The sequence below is a fragment of the Chelonia mydas genome, chromosome 2, assembly GCF_015237465.2.
Source record: "Chelonia mydas isolate rCheMyd1 chromosome 2, rCheMyd1.pri.v2, whole genome shotgun sequence".
NCBI lineage: Eukaryota > Metazoa > Chordata > Testudines > Cheloniidae > Chelonia > Chelonia mydas.
Window position 1 is genome coordinate 149,716,846 of NC_057850.1, and position 20,361 is coordinate 149,737,206.

Below are 20,361 nucleotides of genomic sequence, written 5' to 3' on the forward strand. Positions count from 1 at the left end.
AACTCGAAAGCTCGTCTCTCTCAATAAGAGAAGTTGGTCCAATAAAAGATATTAACTCTCCCACCTAGTCTCTCTCAAATCCTGGGACGGACACAACTACAATAAACCTTTTATCAGCACATTCCTGTCATTTTAAAAGCTTATTACCCTTTTTTGGGGGTGGGGGTTGTGTGCTTTTTTTTTGTCAGGGGGCTAACTGAAAGTTAACTGGTTTGAGAGCTTAAATAATAGAGTTTGTAACTAAATTTTGGCTATGAAAGATGGAAACCTGATTTTTGTGATACTTGCATTTTATAAAAAGTCAACTGTAGGGACATGTCACTGTGAGCAAATCCTGAAAGATGATTTTGGTGAGACTCAGGGAAATGTCACAGGAGAGTTTTGGCAAAGGAGGGGTTGAAAGAAAAGGGTATTCACACTTCTTCTGCATTTTTTATACTTCTGTTTTTTCTTGTTCCCTTTCCTCATTTTTTCTGCATCTTTCAAGCTTTTTGTCCCTTTCCTTTTCCCTCCCTTACCTTCACCATCCCACATTTCTCTCTGTCTCTGCCACACATATTCATTCTGCAATGGAAAACCTTATCTCTGGCAAGTCTTGATTTTCTTTAGTTCTTTATATTTGCAACCGTAATATTTTAATGTGGTGTTTATGAGAGACGGCATTTACTGTATATGCCGAGATTTACACTACTATTTGTTTATCATTACCCAATTATATAGCCCTATCATGCAAACATCTGGCTAAGAGAGAAATCTTTTGTCTGGTTTTGCTATAAGGTCAATTAACTATGCTGTCTAGTAGGCCGTTTCCCTGCTCCCAAGGTAAAGGAGTTTGGGTGATGACGCAGAAGAAACAGATCCTTAACTTCCTTTTTCTTTGCTCCATGGTAATAGACTTCCAGTTGTCTGAAGAACAGACAGGAGGTGGGGTTAATTTTACATCTGAGAGATCAGCAGGAGTTCTTGGGGTCTGAGATTGCTGGAGAGCAGTAGGCTCTTACAATGCCCTCAATTACACCTGTATAATTCTTCTGTGATGTAGCTACAATGCAGATTCAATGCATGAACTAGTCTTACAAACCAAGAGGTGATTAAATAGTTTTTCCCATTAGTGGCCCAATCACTAATTGTGTTTGGATAATATTTTGTTATTTCTTTTTTGGATTGCTAAATATGCACTGGAAATTCAGATCAAACAATTCTAATGTATGTGTACTTTTAGCTCTCCTGCTGGGTAAATCTTTTCTTAGTAAGATAGAAGATTATAACCCTTTTAAGAGGAACTAATCTTGCTGTTTCCCTTGACTGACATTTGCACCGGTATTTGGGGGCTAGGGAAAGGTGTATGTGGAAATGTAGGGGGGACATTAAGGAACGTGATGCCTCCCAGCACCTCTTGAACAATGGTGGGGAGAGAGTCACAGTTCTTGTTCTCAGGGAAGCACAAGCTCTGCTTCCTCCTACTGCCCCCAGGATGCAAAGTATCCCAACTGGAATGGGGCACAACAGGAGTGCCCTGTCACTGGGAGCAGCCTGCACAGTCCTTCTATGCGCTGGGGACCTTCACCTTGCACACTCTGTCTATATATAAAATTTCCCCACTGAAGTTCACCAGAAACCCACAGGAATTTCAAATATGTTTTTTCTTAAAGTAAAGCAACACTGTACTTAGTACTAATTGCTTAGGAGAGGAACACAGCTATTTACATAAAACAATTTACATCCACTTATCAGCTATGATAGGAAATAATTGACAAAAAGAACAGAAGATAAAGACGGGTGTTTAAGTGATAACTTTTATCTTTCAGTTCCCTTTATTTGAAACAGAACCCCGATAAACTAAGAAGCTCCACTACCAATCACTTGTCTTGAAACACTTTGAATATTAAGTCTAAAACACATAATAAATATTTGTAATTATGACCATGGAAACTGACAGAACTTGCATACTAAAATGTGATTCATATCCCAATGAATATATTAGTATTCTGTATGTCTGTCTTAAACGATAAAAGAACAAAAAGGGAGCACAATATGCTTGCTCCCATAATGGAACTGGTCAGACAGAGCCCATCTATAGACTATCACTAGACAGCCACTGCATAGTCAGTCTGGCCAATTCATTGATTACAAACCTTTTTGGTTTTTGTGATCTTCACCCGGTAGCTCTGCAGACAGACATTTTTCCTTTGGTGTTGTTTTGTTTTGAGAAGTTGCAGGTGATCCTCTATTGTTTTTCCCTGCTTGGTTTTGAGAAATGCTACTGCAGAAAAGCCTGTAACTATGCACATCAATTTGTTTACTGGACAGCTGTGGAGTGCTAGTTCTGTTACTCTTCTCTCTATTTGCAGGATGTGGCTGTACTTGCACCCTGTTGAGTACCAGGTCCTGCATTCCCTTCCGCAGTTCTGCTTCTTTCCTCTTATTTTCTTCTTCACGTTTCCTATAATTAAAGTCAATATTATAAATATTAACAAAGACCAAATATTACAGCATGTTTCTGAAAATGATTCCATCATCGGTGGAAACTTGACATAAATCACAATATGAGCTTGATAGTCTAGGTTTTTCATGCTTTTATTTTCAACACTGCCCACTAAAGGAACAGGTGCATATGGTGCTGAAACATTTCTGCTTGACAAAAATGTAACAACTGAATTTGGGCAGTAGCTGAATTAAGGTAAATTGATAGAAGTCAGGTTTAAGTCCATCTCACAGAGGTTTGAACCATTTTAATGAAATAGATTTCGCACCTTTAGTTAAACCACTGGAACTTTTTATAAAGTCAAGGTCCCAAAAATAGAAACCACAATCAGAATTAAACCTCCCTTATTGAAAAAACCTTGATGTTTACTTGTTTAAAAGTTCTCTTATGAATTATTCACTAAAAAAAAATACACTAACATAAGGGAAAGTCTACATGTGCAAAGAAATAGTTGTAATACAAATTAAAATACCTGTATAAAATGAAGAAATAATCTGAAAACAAGTAACACTTAGAAACAATGCAAATGAATGCATGAAACATTCTACTTTACTTTTTTAACTTTTTGTGTTAATTGTTAACATTAACATATACAAACTTTCAATACAGATAATAAATCTTATTCATAACCTGTATTGTTACCTTTAAAAGACTGATTTGTGTTTGGTCAATCTCTTATCTGTATATTTATTTTGTTCAAATTCCAAAAATGGTAACCATATATTATAAAAACTACTTGATCCTGATATAAAGCTGTCTGTTTTTTTCTCCCCGTTGAAGCAATTTCCCATACTTTATTTCTTCATGCCACCAATGCTATTATTAGAACTATTACTTATTCTGCTGTAGTGTCTAGAGGTCCCAGCCAGGATAAGGCCCCATTGTGCTCGGAACTGTACAAACACATCAGACAACATGATTCCTACTACAAAAGGTTGAAAATCTAATGTAAAAGAAGGCACAAAGTGAGTGCAACAAACAATAGGAAGGAATGGGGGGAGGGGAGAGGAACAGTCACATGGTTATGTAGGCTATAAATAAGCAAATGTGCATAGCTTGATTATTCCAGTTCTGTTCAAAGGCTTTTTCTCTTTTATTAAATAATTAATAAATTGAATGAGCTATTGCCAGTTGCTGTACAATCTACCCATCCTTAGTTGGCCAATTTCTTGTTGCAGCAGAAGTGGCTCTTGAGGAGGAATTTAGCGGTGGAGATGGTCATCTTCAGCTCAGGTTCAGGGAGGGCATTCTGCATGTAGGTGGCATAATGGAAGAGAGTGCAGATCACTGTGGGAGAAGCAGCTGGGTGTTTAAGGCTGGCAGAGTGGAGAGGGAACGGAACACCATGATTAGACAACATTTTTCAGAAGTACTTCTAACATTTTGCTTCTCTGTTGTCTTTCTTGTCTATGTAAGTGGGAAGCTCCTTGGGACAGGAACCGTCTCTCATACTCGGTGTATGCGCAATGACTAACACAATGGGCCCCAGTATTGACTGAATAACAATGTGGTGCCCATAGTCCCAAAATAATAAATAGAAGAGTGGAAGGAAAGGTGAGGACAAGCAGCTTGATTTAGAGACAATATGAAATGGGGTGCCAGAGTTGAGATTCAAAGAGGGGTTGACAATTAGAGCAACAGACAAGGAGTAAGATCCGAGTAGCTGTGTTTTGAATTAATCCTGAAGCAGTGCTTCAAATTAGTCATGTTTGTAGATCAAATCATGTAGCCTTCTTTTGCAAAAATTGATATATCTTAAACAAATGCAAAATATTTAAAACCAGAGTTGTGAATTCGAAAGTTGTGTACACTTATTTTACCCATAAAATAATATATTTGATTTTAAAAATGGAGTCTTTGAAAATAAACAATGAATAGGTATGAAAGATGATTCTGGCCAAGATTAAAAGTAAATACAAGTGGAATTGCACCACTTTTAAACTCTGAAGGTTTTTCCTCAGAAGTGGAATAAATCCCATAATCTGTGGCAAACATTATCGTGCACTTGGTTTTTATAAATAGAAAACTAAGCTGTGGTTATAAAATAAAGTGACAATTCTTCCTATAAAAATGGACAGGTGGTAAATGTCAGATCACGTAGCCCTCTGATATTTTAATTTGCTTCCAATGCTGTAACATGGTTTGTGGACTGTTGACACATTAGCTCACAGCACGGCATATGACAGGTTAGTTATGCAGCATGTCATCATCAGTTCCTGTGATTCATATCAATGCCAGTATGTGTCATTTCAGTGTGATCTGTCAGGGAGAAGCCTTAACTTTATCTGTCACTGCTATCTTAGCATGTATGTTCTGCAGAAGAAGCTGATTGAACCCGGGTGCCTGAAATACTGCTAATGGATCTAAAAACTGCACTCCTGGCAGGTTGAGGTACTTCAGCATTCCCTCCGGCATTGATAATAGTGGCTGGTTTCAAATAATAATATTGGCATTGCACAAACAATGTGTGGGTGTCAGTCTCATGTACAGTATAGATCTCACTGCCATTTGATCTCATAAATTAGACCTTACTATTCACGGAACAGTTATTTTCCTTTCTTCCAGAGAAGCAAACAGCCTACTACTTGAATCCACAATTCAGTCCATAAAAGAAATGACACAGGCAATATACAATCAACCCAGGAGTAGCCTGAACCTTGTCACTCTGAATTCAAGTCTATCTGTTGACTAGCAGAACAACACAAAAAATTGTAACTGCAACACTAGGTTAATTATAAAGTTTTAAAATGAACATTGGACTGAGAAAAAATAAATGATAGTTTTTCTTCCTGTAGAGGTACATTATGTCAGTTTTACCTCAGAATTATGTGGCACTGTGCCGCTCTCACTCTCCCTCAGTCCAATCAGGAGAGTTTACCTTGTGATTTATTTTATTTATTTTGAGATTTAATTCAATTTATTTTACACTGCGCCAAAATCTTCAATTGGAATGTGCTGTCGAATTTTGTATTGAAAATCCATTATTACCCTGTAGAAGTTGTTGAGGGGAAGCTGGTTGTTTTGACTGCTGAATAGGAGACAGTTGGGTCTTTTGGCGCCCACAAAGGCACAGAAGGTAGTTTGAGGTTTTTGACAAACAAGAGTAAATTCAGGCTTTGTTATTCAGTAAAAGATGCTTCTCCTCCTCCTTTCCAGGGAGGAGAGGAGGTGATTTTAAATTTTGGAGATGGCAGGTGTAGAATTCCTCATTCCCCACACCTCAACAGTAATAAGTTACCTCTCTAAGCCCTGCCCTGGCATCTGCCACTACATCCAACAACAGAGAAGTATATTAGCTGGATATTTATGCTAATTAATGCATCAGAAGTGAAATAGTTAATAACATTTCCATTTAAGCTGTCCTTGTTATGTTTCATTGTTAACAACCCATTGAGATGAATGGGCAGTTCACACCTCTCAAAGCTGTTGTTTCAGAATGTCTGCAGACTCCAGAGGACAGTAAATTTATACTTAGTTCATATATTTGCAAGCAAAAGGGATGTAAAACAAAGAATGGATTCTGGAACAAAATGAAGTAGCAAATTCTAAAAGATGGATTATTGTTTTCTCTATCTTGTTCCCTTAAATGTAGAGAGGTCTCCCTACAATAAGGAAGGACAGCTGGAAGAAAATGCAATTTTCAGTTTCTGTTCACGTGCCAAATGTTACAGAGTCATTCACTACATTCTTATTCTCACAGAGACATTATATCAAATACCGTTGTCAATTTTTCTTAATCTCAAATAAAATTCTTCGAGGCTAAAAGATACATGTTTTGCTCTTTGGATGTCAAGTGATATTTAACATTTATCTGGATAGAACTAAACCTTTCTGTTCCTCACCTCATTTGTTTGTTTCACATGTGTGTTAGGGGGCTTATTCCTTCACCCACTTACTTCCATGGTCCTTCTTGCATGAACAGAGAGCAACAATACCCAAAGTCCAAAGGTGCAAACAATTCGATGTTTATTGGGGTGAACTTCCAGCAAGCATGATTCCAGTTTCCTTCCTTAGTGTCCCCCTTCCCAGCTCTGACATCACGGAGCCCTACCTGTGTCCCTGTTCCCATTTCCACCCTTAGCAAAACATGATTCCAGTTCCCCACCCCCATTCCCTGTTCCCATTTCCCCCCTTACTTCCTGATTGACTGCAGACTATATAGTAAAACTTGAGTTCTGCTTAGCTATACCTTAACCAATCATTTTCCTGAAATTTAACTAACCAATCCTAACATATTGTAATATGATTATGTAACCATTTATATCCCACCACCTTAATTAGTTTACACCCAGCAAAATTAATTATACAGCAGACAGAAACAATCACAGAACCAGACAGAGATTATACGACAAACAATGGCAAAGTGGGAACTATAATGACAAAACAATACAGAAGTGAGGATTTCACATCCCAGCTATTGATAAGTGAGTTCTTGCCAGACAGGATGCTATCAAACTAAGTTTCCTTTTTCATTTTCTAGGCACTTCCCTGTCTCTGGAGGTGATAGGCATTTGCGGATGATACTAAACTGGGAGGAGTGGTAGATACGCTGGAGGGGAGGGATAGGATACAGAAGGACCTAGACAAATTGGAGGATTGGGCCAAAAGAAATCTGATGAGGTTCAATAAGGATAAGTGCAGGGTCCTGCACTTAGGACGGAAGAACCCAATGCACCGCTACAGACTAGGGACCGAATGGCTAGGCAGCAGTTCTGCGGAAAAGGACCTAGGGGTGACAGTGGACGAGAAGCTGGATATGAGTCAGCAGTGTGCCCTTGTTGCCAAGAAGGCCAATGGCATTTTGGGATGTATAAGTAGGGGCATAGCGAGCAGATCGAGGGACGTGATCGTTCCCCTCTATTCGACACTGGTGAGGCCTCATCTGGAGTACTGTGTCCAGTTTTGGGCCCCACACTACAAGAAGGATGTGGATAAATTGGAAAGAGTCCAGCGAAGGGCAACAAAAATGATTAGGGGTCTAGAGCACATGACTTATGAGGAGAGGCTGAGGGAGCTGGGATTGTTTAGTCTGCAGAAGAGAAGAATGAGGGGGGATTTGATAGCTGCTTTCAACTACCTGAAAGGGGGTTCCAAAGAGGATGGCTCTAGACTGTTCTCAATGGTAGCAGATGACAGAACGAGGAGTAATGGTCTCAAGTTGCAATGGGGGAGGTTTAGATTGGATATTAGGAAAAACTTTTTCACTAAGAGGGTGGTGAAACACTGGAATGCGTTACCTAGGGAGGTGGTAGAATCTCCTTCCTTACAGGTTTTTAAGGTCAGGCTTGACAAAGCCCTGGCTGGGATGATTTAACTGGGACTTGGTCCTGCTTTGAGCAGGGGGTTGGACTAGATGACCTTCTGGGGTCCCTTCCAACCCTGATATTCTATGATTCTATGATTCTATGATTATCAGGACAGGACTGTATTCCTAACAGCCCAATAGCACCTTCTTTCAATGTGACTAGTTTGGAATGTGAGGATGTGACCGGTCGCTTCCCAGCTTATGGCTGCCTCTGCTGCTTATCCAAAGGCCTTAGCCTAAGCACAGGGCCTCAGACTTTCACAGTAAGAGAAAGACCTTACACCGGCAGACAATGATTTTGATTCTTTCTTTTATATCTCTGTAATTAGCCAAGTGATAAGAATATATCTAAATTCTTAGAGTACAGGCCTTTACAGACAGGCCTGAATATCTATATCCTAACAATGTGGACCAAGTGAAGGGTCAAACAGTCTCTGCACAGATAATCTCCAAATAGATAATTTCCTGTACCATGAGAGCATATGAAGTAGCTCAGGCTCCTCAAGGGGTACAAGCTCATTCCACCAGAGATCAGACGACATCAACAGCATTTCTAAATGACATTCCTATATTGGACATTTGCCGGGCGGCCTCTTGGCCCTCTGTGCATACTTTTTCAAACCACTATGCCATTATGGCTACATCCAAATCAGATGCAAACTTCGGGAAGGCAGTCCTGCAGTCCTTCTTTAAACAGACTCAGAGCCTCACCTCCTGCAAGTACGGCTTGTGAGTCAGCCGCTTGGAATACACAGCTGCATCTACTCAAAGAAGAAAAAACAGTTACCTCTACCTGGAACTGTTGTTCTTCGAAATGTGGTACAGACCTGTCTTCCATGATCTGCCCTCTGTCCCCTCTGCATCAGAGTCTGTACTTCTGATGTTCGGAGCTAAGGAACTGAGGGGGTTGGGGCAGTGCTGTCCTTAAATGGCCAGGACAGGTGGGTACTGCTAGGCAAAACTCTCTAGCTCCAGTGTGCAGGGTGTGCACACACCTGCATGGAATTCACATCTGCACCAGAAGAACAACAGGTACAAGTAGGTGACCGTTTTCTACAGAGATTCCTAGAAGTGGTTATATAACAGGTTTGCCACAAATATACATAGTAATTAGAGTTTATGGCCTGATCTTATAACCCTTATGCAAGTGAGGAGTCCCAGTGAAGCCAATGGTACTACTTGAGTGGTAAACAATACGTATCTTAAGGCTATTTCAGAGTTGCTATATTAAGAATTTGAATGCCTATGAGAAATGAAGCCCACGAAAAGAGTGAAGAAGAGACAAGAAGTCTTGTATTACTCTCTTTAAAACTAACCAGTTAAACTGACTATTGATGCCTCACAAAGAACAGTGGTTGCTGCTTTATTAAAGGATGGAACTCCAATTACTTTTGCTTCCAGAACAATGATGAAAAGTGAAACAAAACTGCCCACAGAAGAAGAGAGATGCTTGCTGCACTATTTGGGTAAGAAAGGTTTTTAAGTATATGTTCATGGTAAACAATCTGAAATAGAAACTGAAAATAAATTTTTAGAAGCCATTTGTTACCAAGCCCTTGACTAATGTAATCACCCCGCCCCTCTGCCATATGTACAAATTCAAAAACAATTCTGAGAATTCTGAGGTACCAGTTTATCCTAATGCAGGTGCTTGGTAAGACTTTTGTTATGGCAGATGCACTCTCTAGGGCACATTTATCTGAAGCTGACAGTAGGATGGCCTGTAAGAGTGTAAGTGCTCATGCTGACTGAAAACCTACCAGTCTCTACTGAGAACATTCAGGAGTTGATACAAGAAACACATGAGGATGTGATCAAAAGGATGATATTTAACGGATGGCCAGAGACAGAGAGATGTCTCATCCCTAGTTCATCATTACTGGTCTGTTCAAAATGAGTCAATGTTTGCTGGTAATGTATTTAAAATGATTCCATGAAGCATGAGGAAAGAAACTGTGACGCTGCACTACATATGTTTTATGAAAATATGCTTATGAGTGTAAATATGATGTAACTGGAATATGCTTTATGCAAAAGGTCACTTGTAAGGTAAAATTACAAAGCTTATAATCTACTGAGTGTGTTCATCCTATTTGTTTGTATGTATCATTCTTGTATCTGAAACTAGAAATATGAAGTACTACTCTGAGGTCCTACTGAAATTATGCAAAGTGTAGGCCATTAATGGTGGCTTAGGCTCCCACTGACTAGGACAATTGGTTGTGAATGGGTTTATTTACCTGCAAGCCTTCTTGTGTACCTGACCTGGGTAATGAAGAATGAGGTCTTACAGTGACTTCTGACCATGACACATGATACTGGAATCCATCTTAAACTTGGTGCTTTTCCATTTAGAAGGAAGGGTGGGGACCCAAAGAGACAAAAGATTCCCGCCTTGTACCAAAGCTATAAAAGGGGGTGGAACAGAACAAAGGGGGCGCCAGTTATGAGAAAACCCCTAGTTACCACCTGAGCTGGAACTAACAGGGACTGTACCGGGGAAAGGATTGGGCCCAGACTAAGAAGGAGTCTAGTCTGTGAAAGAAGCTTACTGGAACACCTCTGAGGGTGAGATTTACCTGTATTCAGCTTCTTAAATGTATTAGGCTTAGACTTGTGTGTTTTATTTTATTTTGTTTGGTAATTTACTTTGTTCTGTCTGTTATTACTTGAAACCACTTAAATCCTATTTTTATACTTAATAAAATAATTTTCCTTATTAATTAACCCAGAATAAGTGATTAATACCTGGGGGAGCAAACAGTTGTGCATATCTCTCTATCAGTGTTATAGAGGGCAGACATTTATGAGTTTACCCCGTATAAGCTTTATACAGAGTAAAATGGATTTAATTGGGGTTTGAATCCCATTGGGAGCTGGGTGTCTGGGTGCTGGAGACAGGAGTACTTGCTGAGCTGTTTTCAGTTAAGTCTGCAGCTTTGGTGGTGTGGTTCAGACCCTGGGTCTGTGTTGCAGCAGGCTAGAGTGTCTGGGTCAACAAGGCAGGGTTCTGGAGTCCCAAGCCACCAGAGAAAACAGGCTCAGAGGTAGTTTCAGCACATCAGGTGACAGTCCAAGGAGGTCTCTGTGACCGAACCTGTCACGGAGATGTTATGTTGCATTCATGAAGATAATCTGAGGAAGGAATTATACATGAGGAGAGTCACTGAAATTCTTTTCCAGTCTGGTCTGAAATGTCAAAAGAGTTTTGAAATGTTCAGAATGTCAAATACATTGATCACAACAGCCTAAGGAACCAAGCCACCCCCTCACCCCCAGAACCTTTGCAGTGTCACGGAGAGACTTAAGTGATGGACACAAGCACCTAACTTCCTCCAACATCCTAGATGCCTCTCAATCAGGCGTCAGGCCAAAACATGGCATAGAGGCAGCCCTCCTGGGCCTGACGGATGGACTAATGATAGCCTTGCACAGGCACCACAATTCCATTTTCACACTCCTTGAATCTTAGCAGCATTCGTCACTCTTGATCATGAAGGGCTACTTCTCTGCATAAAAGAAACTGACAGGAGTGGCTGATCACTACTTGATCCATTCATTTCCCCCAGACAGCTCACAAGGTGCTGTGATGAGTACATTACCAACAGGGCTAACACATGAACTCCTGTATGTATTATCCCCATCCTCTTCACCATACACAAAATGACTCGGAGGTAGCAAAACGCCATGGACTCTAGTGCTAACAGTATGCTCAAAACACTTATCTCTATGTCTCTTTCTCCTTTGCCATCACCTACATGTCTCAATGAGTGTAAGAAGAGCAGCTGGCTTGGACAGAATCTGAGGAATTCGAGAGTGATGGTGCTAAGAACAGGAGGGAAATTTTTGACAAACTCGTTACAACACAGACCTCACTCTCAGCTGAAGGTGTCTGAAAACTGATGCTCAAAACTTCAGGCCTTGTTGAATTCCTCATTGCTCCTAAAAGAAAAGGAGTACTACTGGCACCTTAGAGACTAACCAATTTATTTGAGCATAAGCTTTCGTGAGCTCCTTTTCTTTTTACGAATACAGACTAACACGGCTGCTACTCTGAAACCTGTCATTGCTCCTAGAAACACTGATAGTATCAGTGCCTAGAAGTGTTTTTTTATATTTGGCTAGCCAGAACACAATGGCCTTTCCTCTCAGAAAAGGAATTCACCATTATTATCCACGTGTTTGTCACCTACAGGTTAGACTACTGCAACTCACTTTATCTGAGGATGAACATAACTGACAAAAGGAAGCTGATGCTACAGCAATACAGAGCAACACACATACTGACAGATACATCACACCAATACTCCTCGGGCTCTGTATCTAGTGTAAGTTTGAAGGCCTAATTCTGATTTGCAAGACACTTAACCACCTGGGTCCAAGATCCCACACAAAATATTTACCCATTTACAATCCTTCAAGACACCTACACTCCAAAAGGACATTACAGAAACACTAGCCCAGGATTAGATTCTTGGGGCAGGGACAAAGCATTTTCAGGGACAGGACTGCAGTTGTCGAGTATCTTATCAGAAGAGACCAAACTGAGTCCAATCCTGACCATAATGAGGTCTAACTGGATACCCCCCTCTTTGATAACATCTTCTTCTCACAATGGCACTTTCCTAGGACTAAACCCACAACTGGACAGATCACAGAGGAGAATATAGATGGCAAGAATAAATCACAACCAAAATCAACCCCCTCCTTCCACAAGCACAGATAAAATACCATCCAAACACATACACTGGAAAAATGAGAGGCTGTGGAGTGCGAATGCCTAGTGCTCCAACTGCTGTATGGCCCTTAGGGTATGTCTACAGTGCAGCTGGGAGTGAGCCTGAGAAGACAGACTTGTGCTAACAGGGCTCAAGCTAGTATGCTAAAAACAGCAGTGTGGATGTTTTGGCTTGGGCAGCAGCTTGAGCTCTCAAGCCCACCCGACCCCCTGAGTCTGAGTTTGGGAGACTAACCTGAGTCTCCGCTGGAGCTGCAATGTCCACACTGCTACTTTCAGTGTGCTAGCTCAAGTCTGTCTACTTGGGCTGGGAGGCTCACTCCCAGCTGCAGTGTGGACCGCCCTTAGGGACCACAGTGGCAGTTGTCTTAGAGTATGTCGACAGTGCAATTAAAACCCTGTGGCTGTGCCATGCCTGTTAGGATATAGATATTCAGGCCTGTCGGTAAAGGCCTGTACTCTAAGAATTTAGGTGTATTCTTATCACTTGGCTAGTTCTAGAGGTATAAAAGAAAGAATCAAAATCACTGTCTGCCACTGTAAGGTCCTTCTCTTACTGTGACAGTCTGAGGCCCTGTGCTTAGGCTAAGGCCTTTGGATAAGCAGCAGAGGCAGCCATAAGCTGGGAAGTGACCGGTCACATCCTCACATTCCAAACTAGTCACATGAAAGAAGGTGCTATTGGGCTGTTAGGAATACAATCCTGTCCTGATAGTGCCTATCGCCTCCAGAGAAAGGGAAGTGCCTAGAAGATGTAAAAGGAAACTTAGTTTGATAACATCCTGTCTGGCAAGAACTCACTTATCAATAGCTGGGATGTGAAATCCTCACTTCTGTATTGTTTTGTCATTATAGTTCCCACTTTGCTATTGTTTGTCTGTATAATCGCTGTCTGGTTCTGTGATTGTTTCTGTCTGCTGTATAATTAATTTTGCTGGGTGTAAACTAATTAAGGTGGTGGGATATAATTGGTTACATAATCATGTTACAATATGTTAGGATTGGTTAGTTAAATTTCAGGAAAATGATTGGTTAAGGTACAGCTAAGCAGAATTCAAGTTTTACTATGTAGTCTGCAGTCAATCAGGAAGTGAGTGGGTGTGGAGGTGGGTGTATGGGTGGGGGAGATGGGAACAGGGAATGTGGGTAAGGAAATTGGAATCATGTTTTGCTAAAGGGGGAGATGGGAACAGGGAATGTGGGTAAGGAAATTGGAATCATGTTTTGCTAAAGGGGGAAGTGGGAACAGGGAATGGGGGTAAGGAAATTGGAATCATGTTTGGCTAAGGGCAGGAATGGGAACAGGGACACAGGTGTAAGGCTCTGTGTTGTCAGAGCTGGGAAGGAGGATACTAAGGAAGGAAACTGGAATCATGCTTGCTGGAAGTTCACCCCGATAAACATCAAATTGTTTGCACCTTTGGACTTCGGGTATTGTTGCTCTCTGTTCATGTGAGAAGGACCGGGGAAGTGAATGGGTGAAGGAATAAGCCCCCTAACAATGCCAGCTGACTTGGTGCTTGCAGGGCTCGGGCTAAGGTCTGTTGAATTCCAGTGTAGACGTTCAGGTTTGGGCTGGTTCCTGGGCTCTAGAACCCTGTGAAGTGGGAGGGTCCCAGTGCTCGGGCTTCATCATCAGCCAAAATATCTACAGCTCAATGAAACAGCCACACAGCCCCAGCCCTGTGAGCACATGTCAGCTGGCATGAGCCAGCAGTGGGTGTCTAATTACAGTGTAGACGTACCCTTAGGGAACATCAACACCGCAGAAAAAGATGTGTTCATTCTTAACTCATTTTAGTTAACCCACATTAGCCAACTTGGGTTAAAACAGCAGTAGAGACACAGCAACTTAGCTCGTAATTCAGGTTAGCAGCTCAGGTTCATCCCCAGGTTGCCCTATAGGTTTTAACTTGAGCTGCTAACCTGATTTAAAAGCCAAACTGCTCTGTCTTCAATGCTATTTTAACCCAAGTTAGACAATACAGATTAATTTATCCTAGTTAAAGAACATACCTTTTTTTTTTTTTTTTTGCAAGGTAGACACAGCCTTGGTGAAATGAGAGATAGCTGGGCAGGCTTTAGCTAAGGAAGCCGCTGTTAAGGACCAGGATGTAGGCGGTTTGGCCTAGTAGTCAGAGTAGGAGTCATGTCTAGTGAGCAGAGCAGGAGTCCAGGTTGGGGAATGAAGGGAAGAGTCAGCACCAGAGTCAACTGCCAATTACCAGAGTCGGGGTCAAGCCAGAGTCAGAACCAGGAATCAAAGTTGAGGGTCAGAGCTGAGCTCAGATACCAAATGCTAGAGCCAAGTCAAGCCAGTGTCAGGGTCAGAAGTTGGAAGCTGGGGTCGGAGCCAGGACTGGTAACTGATAATTGAAGGCAAAGTGTAAGGGCAGGAACTGGAGGAGAGGCAAGAATCAAGCACGGAGCAGGAACACAGAGGGAACAGGAGCGAGGGGCAGGGTGAGGCAGGAGCCAGGAGTGGAGCAAGAATCAGGAAGTAGGATTGGGAGCCGGAGGCAGGCACAAGCAGGATCCAGTGCAACCACAACAGGAAACCACCTTGTTGCTCGAACTTCCTGTGCCTCTGGATTAAATAGTGTGGTGGAGCTGGGTGATCCTACAATCTGGAGTCCCATGGGTGGTCCCTTGGCTGAAGCTATAGTCCTACTAGCTTCTCAGCCCACCAAGTTTCAGCACACATTGGGTACAGAAACCCTTAGTGATTTATGGAGTTGGTGTATGTGGATCAATCCTGAGGAAGCAATCTTCCAAATAAGGATAAATCATAATGCCCTGGGAGCACAAGTGGGCCACCACTACTGAGAGGACCTTGGAGAATACTCTGAGGGCTAATGAGAGGCCAAAAGGGAGAATTCTGTACTGATAGTGGTCTTGGCCTAGTGTGAATCTGAGGTATTATCTGTGACTCAGTATGATCGAAATGTGTAAGCAAGCATCTTGAAGGTTGAGGGCCAAGAACCAGTCTCCCTTTTCTGATGATGGGATAATCATCGCCAGTGTGACCATCCTGAACTTCTGAGGCTTAATAAATTTGTTGAGCTCTCTGAGGTCTAGTATAGGTCTCCAACGTCCCTTTTTCGTGTGTATCAGGAAGTAGTGAGAGTAAAAGCCTTTGCTTCTTAGATGTATGGGCACTAGCTCTATGGCTTGTACGCTGAGGAGATAGTCTATCTCTTGTTGTAGCAGGCTTTCACGAGAAGGGTCTCTGAGTTCACTGTGTCCATGATAATCGAATTGTGAGGCAGGTGGGAGAAGAGATATGCTATGTCTTTTGCTGGAACATAATAGCTTTTGTTGGCTCGCTTGCACTTTGGTGGGATTGACTCAAGGGTCTGCCATATGAGTTAGGCAGGGTTGAAGAGGGCCGCGTTAATATGGAGGGCTACTCTGAACGAGACAGAAGAATGTAAAATGTCCACTAGTTTGTGGTGTGACTCGGTCAACTCTGGGCCAGCTCCTGAAACAGCTTAAAGTCATCTGCCAACGATGATGGAGGGGGCATCACTATCTTGTCTTGTGATGATGATGAGAAATTAGTCTGGGGGTATCTTCCTTCTCAACTTAATTGTTCAGGCTGCTCAGATGCCCTCAATATAGCAGCCAAAGGAGGAGGTGTCCTTGGCTCTTGATAGGCCACACTATAGCCATGGGAGGCACAATGTTTGCGTGCCTGCTAAGAGTCCCAGTAGGGCCATTGAGAGGGCGGGAAGGGGGCCGGTGGTTGGTACCGTGGCTGCCCATACTAAGGAGGCTGGGGCTCAGAGCAACTGTACGGCTGAGGTCTGGAATTGGCCACCCGCAGGGTGGGTCCAGAAGAGTGGCGGGAGACCACGTCTTCTTGATCACTATCTGACTCAATGAATGAAAAAGTGGGTACATGGCATGATGTTGCCAGTGAGCCTGGAGCTCTGGATGGACTCACTACCGGAGCCCCAGTACTAAGTAGAGGCAAATCCAGTGCATCAGACACTGAAAGGTCTGTTGTGTACCGGAAGTCTGGCGGTGCTGAAGGCATTGGTACCGGTGGTGGTCGTCGGTGCCAAGATGTCTGCATCAAAGGAGTCAACGATATGTACCTGATAGTGCAATCCGCTGTTGCCTGGCAAGCACTTGGCCGATTCTCAGTACTTCTCATGCCCAGTTGGTACCAACGATTCCTTGCCTGTGCCCACTGGGTCCCTAGACAGCCCAACATGCTCTGTCGGGGCAGTGCCATGCAAGCCCTGGGTACCTGACTTAGACAACTTCGGTGCCACTGGTACCGAAGATACAGAGAAAGCCAGAGATTGTTTTTAGCTTGGTCGGGGCTCACTCTGGGGACTCATGACTCTTTTCTTAAAGGTCTTGCAAGAGTGGCTCATGGGCGTTTCCTTGATCTCACCTCCCTTAAAAATAGAGGGTTGCGTTGACGCTTCCTGCTCTCTGTGGCTCAGAGGGTGGTTGAAGGGCCACATCCATTAGGAGAAGCTTGAGTCTCAGTTCTCTATCCTTTCTGGATCTGGGCTTCAGCTGTTGGCACAAACCATACTTTTGTATGTCTGGGGGGCGGGGGGATGTCTCCAGATGAGGGGGGAGTGCGAAGAAAAATGAAGTCTAAAATAAAGTGGTTTTTTTTGGCTTTGATAATAAAAGATAAAGGAGTAAAGAAAAGAAAGGGAAGCTCCAAAAAGGTAGCTAAAACTAACAATTCTGAAGAAGTTAATGATCCGCTAATGGACAGCTAAAGTTCTGTCTCTAACCAGGGGTGGTTGAGAAGGAACTGAGGAGGGTTCACCTGCTTAGGGTTTATTGGCCTTGTGGCAGAGCATGAGCGGGGGGGCAATGCATGCGCAGGCCAAATGGACACCGCTACACCAACAGTGGAGAACCAATAGGGATATTACTTGAAGAAGAACACGGGACATACTGATCTGACTGGTTTCAGAGTAGCAGCCATGTTAGTCTGAAGTGAGCTGTAGCTCATGAAAGCTTATGCGCTAATAAATTTGTTAGTCTCTAAGGTGCCACAAGTACTCCTTTTCTTTTTACTGATCTGACTGTTGTCATCGTCCCCGTTTTAAGCCTCAGTGGCTGAGAAGAAAACAAAAACAACGCAAGTCTCAGAATTGATATTGTTTTTCATCTTGTCCTGTTTCTCCTCAATATAAGCTGGAGTTTATTAGTTATGGGGGCCCTTTTGTTTTAGGGTCTTTCCACGCTTGAGGTGGTATTTCCTCTGTAAATGGAGTTTTAACATTGGATGTTCTCAGATATCTATGCTCCTTCCTTTGGCTAATAACAGTACAGCAGATTGTGAAAGTGGCTTGGGATATGGTTGCTGAATCAGTGTAAAAAAACCTGCCAACAGCTGATTTCTTCTTTGGGCTTCCTGACACTTTTGGCTGGATAACACAGCCTGAAAAATAATTCTGATTTCAAATTTCTGAACTTCCCTCTCATTAATTGACGTTGCAGGGTGCCTCATCTACTTGGTTTCCTTACTACATACTTTCAGACTTGCTAATGTCCCTTGCCACAGAACAGTAAGAGATACTAACATATCTAGTCTTCTCATTACCTCTTACTCCTTTGTCCTTGTTCAAGACTTCCATAATCTACAGATTTATTGTTAGAACCCTTTTCTTAATTCACTCATATTCTACAACTCTGAACTTTTACCGGATTCTTCTCCTTTTCAAGAATTAAGTTTTTTATTCTGGAATTACAAAGCCATAGGTCTCATTGGGATCAGTTCATTTGCTTCTAACACTTCTGGCTTCTTCTGTTTTTGTTATCTGCATCTGGCTGTCTGAGGGCTCAAGCAGACATCACTGAATTGGCTTATATTTTGAATAATTCCAAAAATTTGTAATCTTAAGAGTTAAAGACTTATTTTTTAAAATGAAAGCTTAGATTCTAGAGCACAAGATGACAGATTCTAGAAAAAATATTGGGTTTGCTTACTTGCCAGGAGCCAGCCCCATTTGATCTCAAAAAGGTCTCTGGAGCTGACCCTAGTAAGTTCACTAGTTCTCAATCGATTTGCAAAAAAAATCACAAGACTAAACAAAAGCCCCCAAATAGCAGGTATTTACTGGACAGTATAGCCAGTTAAGACTCTGGCAATTAACATGTGTGATCAGAGAAAACGATCCTACATGCAGCACAGCAAGATTTTTGAACTTTGCCACATACATTCCATTTGTTACCATCCCTGTGACAATGGCAGCGCTACGTCTCAAAATCCAGTGGTCGAGACCAGGCCTTCTCCTATGAACCACCTAATCATCTGTGCAGTTTTGTACATGATATAAAATATCTTTGTTTAACCAACATGAAATAGGTTTATATAAATGATATGCATTTAACCAATTTGTATATCTACAGCTGCTGTTAGCAGTTATAAATTTATTTAGCACGTAGCACATTTTAAATGCCATCCACAGTATTTGTCTTCACTTCTTGCAACAGTGAATTACATACTGTAAATTGCCTGTACTCTGAATAAAACACTTCCTGTCCATTTTATCATAACCATCATTGTCTATCCTTATCATTTTTAGGTGAAGTACCCAACTTTTTTAAAAACAAACTAACTCAGAACATTACAACTTGTGGAATGATTTATATATAACTAAAAAAAATCAATTAAAAATTTAGGAAGAGAGTTTTAAATACAGAAGTTGAAGTCTTTTTTTTTTTTCTTTTAACCTAAGAAACAGTTCACCACCATTCAGGATTCCCATATGCTATCTACATTTATCTGGAGAGCAGGTTTATCAGATCAGGAGGGATATTAGCTGGCTGTATGTAGCTAGGAGTAAAACTCTGGCCAAGCTTAACTGTAGAATGCACAGATGGATACACAGAATGGTGACAACATAATGTCCCCTCCAGTTTATGACAGATCATAAAATTGCAATTAGATAAAATTTGTTATATGTGACAACTTGATATGAATATATGCTCAAAATTGTATATCAATTCAATTTAAATAAATATTTCCCCCATACCTGGTATAGAGACTTTGTCTCCACTATTTTCAACGAATCAGAAACAGTATAATAAATTTTATAATATACATTAAAAACACACACCGGAGAGTAACAGAAACACCCACATATCATAATGAAGGAATGATGTCTTATGAAATTTTGTACCTGGAAGTATCACATATTTTTCAAAACACCAGGGACATCACAAGTAGGAAAATAAATTCTTTTGGTCAAATTAGATCTAAATCACACTGAAAGAAGCACAGTATTTCATGTTAAAAAGGAAGTTATTAGATAATTTCATCAGAGACGGCTGGTCTATGTATGGATCTTCCACTAAGTTCAGGGGAGTTCCATAGGTAGGGAGGCTGCAAACTATACTCTGTGACAAGTCATCCCTGAGCCTGAACTGGTGAGACATCTGAGGTAATTACCTGAAAATCTTATGACAGGCCAATGCCAATCAATCAGGGCCCAGCCAATCCACTAGCAAGGGACTAACCAAGTGACCCCGAAGCAGGTTATATAGGCTCCTAATGAAAGCAGCCACTACAGCCTGCTCACTGTTGCTACCTTGTTTGGAGGATTTGCAGATGCCTCAAAGTTCTGACAGATTCCCCCAGCCTGCGCCTTTTGCTGCTCCTGCCCCTGCCCCACACTCAGCTGGCTCCCCTCCTATCCTGACATACCCCAGGAGTGAAATCTCAGTCCCACTGAAGTTAGTGGGAATTTTGTCACTGGTTTTAAGGGGGCCAGGATTTCATCCTTGGGATTTAGATTATCTGACCATTATTATTATTGGTCCTTATTGGCCATAAATGATCAATACAACAGT

At 41.8% G+C, this 20,361-nt stretch overlaps 1 protein-coding gene across 5 annotated transcripts in view; it reads right to left on the reverse strand.

Annotated features, from left to right (window-relative positions):
- INVS (inversin) overlaps window positions 1–20,361 on the reverse strand; it is a 212,542-nt gene that overhangs the window by 27,007 nt on the left and 165,174 nt on the right. For all 5 annotated transcript variants that reach the window (XM_037893419.2, XM_037893418.2, XM_043540330.1 and 2 more), the window contains one exon: window positions 2,136–2,443. In XM_037893419.2, coding sequence (XP_037749347.1) covers window positions 2,136–2,443 — 308 coding nt within the window. The remainder of the gene's footprint in view (window positions 1–2,135; window positions 2,444–20,361) is intronic.